This window comes from Euprymna scolopes, chromosome 31 (genome assembly GCF_053919585.1).
Source record: "Euprymna scolopes isolate OS-2025 chromosome 31, ASM5391958v1, whole genome shotgun sequence".
NCBI lineage: Eukaryota > Metazoa > Mollusca > Cephalopoda > Sepiida > Sepiolidae > Euprymna > Euprymna scolopes.
In genome coordinates, this window is record NC_136512.1 from 12,004,415 (window position 1) to 12,011,372 (window position 6,958).

At 36.8% G+C, this 6,958-nt stretch overlaps 1 protein-coding gene across 1 annotated transcript in view; it reads right to left on the reverse strand.

Annotated features, from left to right (window-relative positions):
• LOC145255621 (sodium-dependent serotonin transporter-like) overlaps positions 1-4,656 on the reverse strand; it is a 192,713-nt gene extending 188,057 nt beyond the window's left edge. The window contains exon 1 of the mRNA XM_080114141.1: positions 3,312-4,656. Coding sequence (XP_079970267.1) covers positions 3,312-3,501 — 190 coding nt within the window. The 5' untranslated portion in view covers positions 3,502-4,656. The remainder of the gene's footprint in view (positions 1-3,311) is intronic.
• Positions 4,657-6,958: the final 2,302 nt, after the last annotated feature.

Consider the following 6,958-nt stretch of genomic DNA (forward strand, 5'->3'; position numbering starts at 1 on the left):
GCAGAACAGATTTTCCGGGAAAACTCTGTTGCCCTCTAGAGGCGCCTTTCGGGTTAAAATGGCTAAAATTGACACTTTTGTGTTTATCAAAAAAAGACAAAAAGTTGATGTCTTGGATTTTTATAAAACTTTCTGAAAAGTTGTAAGTAAGTGATTTCTATATAATTTTGTTTGTCTATACTTCACGATAACTCTTGTGTGTGCCCCAATGGCTCTTTTAGGGCTAATAAAAACACTCAATTTTTGGAACTATTTTACCATATTTGTCTAAAAATTTTCTGTGTATGTCTATTTAGCAGTTTTGCATGGTGCTGAACGTGGGGACTTTGGGGGCTAAATAGAAGGGGTGCAAATGTTGGACTTAGACATTTCTTTCTTTTTTTTTTTTTTGCATGATGCAGAACTGAAATTTACACATGTTAAAGCCTAAAACTGCACAGTTTGTTCATTTTCACCAGGATTTGACGTCTCCTGGGGACTTTGGGCGCTAAATGGTGGGGGAGGGGACAAATGTTGACCTTATTCATTTTTTAATGCTTCGTTCACTGTGCACTCACGGGGGATCATGCATGCTTCACTTGTTTTATCGGTAGTCACCTTAAAGAAGGTGAACTGGCTTCTTACGAAGGAAGAAGTTTCTAGGGAATATCAAATTCACAAGCGGCCCTCAATTGTATGTATATCCCAGTCAAGGAAGTTAACAACGTTATGTTTTTGCAGCTTTTTGCAAGGAAATGTCGATGTCCTCTTGCATACAGCGCCTGGTATTCCTAAAGAGTCACCCATCCGATACTGACCAGACTCAACATTGCTTAACTCCGATGATCTAACGAGATTATGCCGCATTTTAATATACACAATCTATAGAATAAAATGGCCGAATCATTCACTATTATTTATTTGCCTAAGATCAAACTGTAGTATCTGTTCTAGTACTTAATCTTTTCTGTGTTCGACCAATGAAGAAACACTCCTTTTAAACTAGGGGTTCTCAACCGGGGTCCATATGGACCCTAGGGGTCCATGGAATATTTCTGGGGGTCCATAGAATTATTCTTATTACTTATTATCATTATTATCATAATTATTATAGTTGTTGTAGAATACCTTATTTGCATTAAATTAGTTTTCATTCAATATATATATATATATATATATATATATATATATATATATATATATATAATATTTCTTTGATTATTAAAACCTCAAAATTTATATTAGTTAAAAATAGGAGATTGTCTTATGACCAATAGTTATGAAGGGGTCCACATTAAGATAAAAAGAAGGAAAAAGGGGTCCATGAGTAAAAAAAAAAAGGTTGAGAACCACTGGTTTAGACCGAGGAAGTTTATATTCTGTCCCAATACAGCGTGGCCCATTTTTACGAAGTTTGATTTTTCCCAACATTCAAAAACCAACTTTGTGCATAACTCTGCCTTCGTGGGGAAGCTAGTAGGTAGGGGCAGAATATCGGTTTTCGATGTAGGGAATCTCCCTCCCCCACCCCCAAAAATAAACGGACCATACTTAAATTGGGACAGAAATTTCAAATCCACCTTTACCCTTACTAATTACCTCCTCACGAAGGGAGGGTTAGACACAAGGTCAGTTTTGGATGTTTATTATTATTATTATTATTATTATTATTATTATTATTATTATTATTATTATTATTATTATGTTCGTTAACTTCACAGTGCTTTGATGTTTTACACCATTTTTTTTTCACTCAAATGCGGACTTTTACACCAAAGCTAGTGAGTATAGTCAAATAGTCAATTAGATGATAAGCACCTAGCGTAGGATATTTGCTGTGACAAGCAGAACTGACTTCTGGAGTACGATGATGTTTTACTTGATTCCCATTAGGTTCAACTGTTTCTCTGGAATCGATTGGCTCGATGGAAGATTTTCTATTACACAACCTAGCAATCTCCACCTTCAGTTTTCTGATAGTTTCTCATTCTTTTAAGTTGATGTTGTTTAGGCAAACAACAGCAATAATTTGGCATTTATTCGTCTTTTTGTTCAAAACTACAATATCCGGGTTTCTGTGAGTTATCTCTCGGTCACACTGAACCATAAAATCCCAGAGAATCTTAACGTTCTCATTTTCCACTGCCCCTTCTGGATGATGTTGGTACCATTTGTTCGTCACTTGGATTCCAAACTTTTGGCACAAACCCAATGCAATTATTATTATTATTATTATTATTATTATTATTATTATTATTATTATTATTATTATTATTATTATCTATGAGAACAACCTGTAGCTTTCCCTAAAATTCGAGTAACAACAAGTTTCCCCAGATTTCCAGCACTCTCCACCTCTTTCGATGATCTTTTTCAAAAGAATTTGCTTTATTGCAACTGTCGCTTACCATTGATTTATCGTTAGTAGCGACCATTGATCTTCACTGGAATTTTGGTGGCAATAAGCCTCTTCAAGATCCTAGTCCACTTCGCACTCATCCAGTGGAAGTTTGATTAGTGCTTTATCTCCCAGGTCTTTCTATCCTCCATCAGTTTAGGCCGGCACTAAATTGTTTTTTTTTTAAGAGGTAATTTACAATTATATTATTTTTTTTGGGGGGGGGGGGGAGGGGCTTCGATTCACTCCAAACAAAGTACATTGCCAGTAAGATGTTACTGTGAATTCTGAATGGGGAGTTGTGCAGCAAGGTATTTGTTCACATTACATTTAAATTGCTGCGTGTTAGTACAGACGGGGAAACAAGGAATCGAAAGGGGATTCTAAATGTCAGCAGTTCGAGGAAATACGCTATAAAAGTAGAAATCCTTCCAGCATCTAGGGATCACTACAGTGGAGGGGGTGGGATTTTGCTAATAGTTGGATCGATCGCGGGAGATTAAGTTCGTCGGAGCATATTCCGTTAAAGTGCTAGTAAAACAAGCACAGAGATGCAACATCGTGGCGATGCGACAGGGGCTGTAGTTTGGTTGACAGTGTGGGACCTGTTAGATTAGAAGTTCTCTATAAAGAAAATCCAGCTCCGTAAAAAAAAAAAAAAAAGAAAAAAACAAAGGATATTCTGGATTGCGACAAAAATTTTTAATTCTCTCAGTCTCGAAAGATTTCTGTTTCTCTGAATGGGAGTCAACATATACTAAACTTTGATCATAATCAGCAGGTGCTTGAAGCCTATGAAAAGAACGTATTTGGGGTGAGAGGGCTTTTCAATTTCACGAATTTACAAAGTCTTATAACAGGGATAATTTGTGCCTTAAACCCCATGGATAAAATGGTTAAAAAAAAAAAAGAAAAAAAAAAAGCTGGAACTTACCTCCTCCATTTCGGTAGCATATATAGGGGAATCTCCACACATTTCCGAGGTCGACGGCAAAACCGATCACGGACAGGAGAAAGTCGGCCTTCTTACCCCATGTTTCACGTTCTTCTTCGTCTTTGGGCTTTTCGATTATCTTCAGAGATCCATCCCCAATGGGAACGGGTGCTGTCTGGGTGGGAGTCATTCGTGCGACCGGTATTACCAACCACAGCGCGAAACGGGACGCCGGGTGGTTTTTTGAAATTTGCGAATAATGAACAAATAAAAGTTAGTTAGAATATAGAAAGAAAAAAGAAGAAACAAAAACAAAAGAAAACTTTTACAGTGGGCGAAAAATAAAGGATAAATGAAGAGAAAAAAAAGAATAGCAAATCTTAACAACTTTACGGACAACGAGGCGTTAAGTGAGAATAGGTGCTGTGATTTTCGGCGAGGGTTGATTGAGAATCGATGTCGTTGCTGGTAATGAAACCGGTCGACGGAGAAACGGATGTAGGAATGACGCTGGTCGGGAATTTAGGTAAGAGAGAGACAGAGAGAGCGGGGAGAGGAGGAAAGGAGGGAGTAAAAGAGAGAGAGAGAGAGAGAGAAAGAGAGAGGTGCCGGAGATATAGCAGGGGTAATGACGGAAGACGCGGACTGCAATTGTCGCCCGAGTTTCTTTTTCTTTCTTTCTTTTTTCTTTTTTTTTCTTTGCTTTCTTCTTTCTTCCGGTAAATTTCAAGAATTTACAATGATGACCCTCGATCAAAACTGCTATCTTCTTTTTGTCTTTCTTTTTTTTTGTTTTGTTATTTTGTGTTTTTTTTTCTTACTTTTCCTTTTTTTTTTTTTTTTTTTTTTTTTTAGAAAGGACCGGCGCACTTGCTATGAAAAAGTTAACTCTGGCATATCTCTTCGTCTGTATAATACGAACTAATCAGTGTACCGTTCTTATAACTTATATCGATCAAACTTCGTGACAATGACCAACCCTCGATGATGGTCGCCAGGACACTGGTTTTTGGTAACGATTGAACAAGGCTAGAACTAAAACTCAAGCAAGGTCAACGTTCTACAGCTCGGTTAGACTATATATATATTTTTCCGTTTTGCTTTTTTTTTTTTTTTTTTTCTTGCGCTAAAGATTTGCTGAAAAAGCACCGCAGTCGGTCAAGCCCGGCTGTAGTTCTCTCAAACAGAAGGAAACATAACGCGCGAATTGCCGGACGCGATATACGGATGGCGGTGGCGGACCTTGGTGAGTGTGGTGGCCCTAGTTGTACAGGAGGAGGTAGCGACTTGACAGCCGGAGTTGGCCAACTCGTGTGTTGCACACACAAAAAAAGTCCTTTCGGTTGATCACGCGATGAGAGCGGGGAGGGGAGGGGTTAAAGAGAAAAGTAATGTTCGTAAGTATAAAGAAAGAAAGAAAAAGTTTCTTTGGAAAAATATATTAATTTAGTTGTTAATAATGATAATGTTCATAATAATGATGATATGAATATTAATTTGGTGGTTGCAGGAAGAGAGGGAGAAAGAAGACAGGCAGGTCTTGAAAGTGAAAGTTGCTGAGAGTTGGGGTTGGAGTGACGAGTGAGGGTGACAAGAGGCAAGAAGGGATTTTGAGAAGGAGAGAAAATTGAGTAGGGCTAGATAATGAATGAGAGAGAGAGAGAGAGAGAAAGAGAGAGAGAGAGAGTGTGTGTGTGTGTGTGTGTGTGTGTGTGTGTGTGTGTGTGTGTGTGCACGCGCGCGTACGTGTGTGTGTGCGCGCACGTGTGTGTGTGAAGACGGAGATCGAGAGCGACCAGGGGTAGAAAGAGGTGAAGAGAAATAACTAGATATATAGAGAGTGCAAGAGCGGGAGAGAGGGTGAAAGAGACGGAGGTAAAGTCAAACGGAAAAAGAACAAAAGAGCAAAAAACGAAAAAGATAAATAGGGAAAGAGAGAAAAAGAGAAAAGTGTGTGTGTGGGGGGGTGAGAGAGAGACAGAGAGAGGAGGAAGAAGAAGAAGAGGGGAGACAATATATATATACATATATATATATATATATATATGTATATATATATATATATATATATATATATAGATAGATAGATAGATAGATAGATAGATAGATAGATAGATAGATAGAGAACGAAACGGAAGTGGGAGAGAGAGAGAATGGGGGAAGTGTGTGAAAGAGAGTGGAGGAGAGGCGCAAGAGAGAGGGAGGGGGAAATAAAGTGAAGAAAAAGGAGAGATCTAGAGCGAGATAGATAGAGAGTGTGTGTAAGAGAGAGATAAAGAAAGCGGGAGAGAGAGAGTGAGAGAGAGAGAGAGAAAGAGAGAGGCGTTGTATAGTGAAAATAAAAGTCACAAATACGTTTTCTTTTCAGTAACGTTTGCTGTGAAACAAACAAACGAAATCCAGGAAAAGCGCGCGAAAAAAAAAAAAAAAAAGATAGCGTCAAGATTTTCTTTAAACATTTTCACTACCGAGATAAAAAAAAAAAAAAAAAGAAAAAACAAGTAAAGCATGCATGGTCCCTCGTGGGTGCACAGTGAACAAGGCATAAAAAAATGACTAAGTTCAGTATTTTTCCCCCCCTCCCCATTTAGGCCCAAAAGTCCCCAGGGAACGTCAAATCCTAGTGAAAATGAACAAACGGTGCAGTTTTAGATCTTAACATATGTAAATTTCAGTTCTGCACAAAAAAAAAAAAATGACTACGTCCATAATTTGCCCCCCCCCCGATCAATTTAGCCCCATTAGTCCCCAAGTCTTTAACATATTTAAATTTGAGTTCAGCACCATGCAAAACTACTACACATAAAATTTTGGACAAATATGGTAAAATAGTCCCAAAAAATGGAGTGTTTTTATTACCCCTTAAAGAGTCTTTGGGGCACACCCAAGAGTTATCACCAAGTATAGACAAACAAAATTATATAGAAATCACTTAGTTACAACTTTTCAGAAAGTTTTATAAAAATCCAAGGAGTGAGAATGTGTGTGTGAGAGGACACTTCTCAAGGACTTTTTGATCTACAGACTTGAAATTTGGTATATAAGGTATTCAGACATTTGGAAAACTTTTTAATCTATTTTCATCCGTTAAGAGGTTAAAATTTAAAAATGGTATTTGGGAGTCATCGAATTTTTATGTATTTGTCAACTGTTTCATGTGGTTTGAAAACACCTACTAAAGATCGTGTCAAGCTGGTCTAATGGCTACCGTACTTGACTCATTGTCTTTAAGTTTTAGTTTCGATCTCAGCTCCAGTACTTTTTTTTTTTTTTGCTTACAAGAAATGAACTGTTTAGAAAAAAAAAAACATGATACTCCCATGTACATTTCTCAGCGTCTTTCCGTGCTTTTACTTCATTTTGTAAAGGAATTATACGTTACGTTTAATACCGGGCAACGCCAGATAATCTTCTAATTATATATATATATATATATATATATATATATATATATATATATATATATATACATACATATATATATATATATACATATATATATATATATATATATATATATATATATATATATATATATATATATATATATATTTATATGTATAAAACGTGTTCAAAAATAAAAAATACCGAAAGTCAATTTTCTGCTGGGATCAAAAAGACTCTTCTGTCCTCAGTCAAAGAAGGAT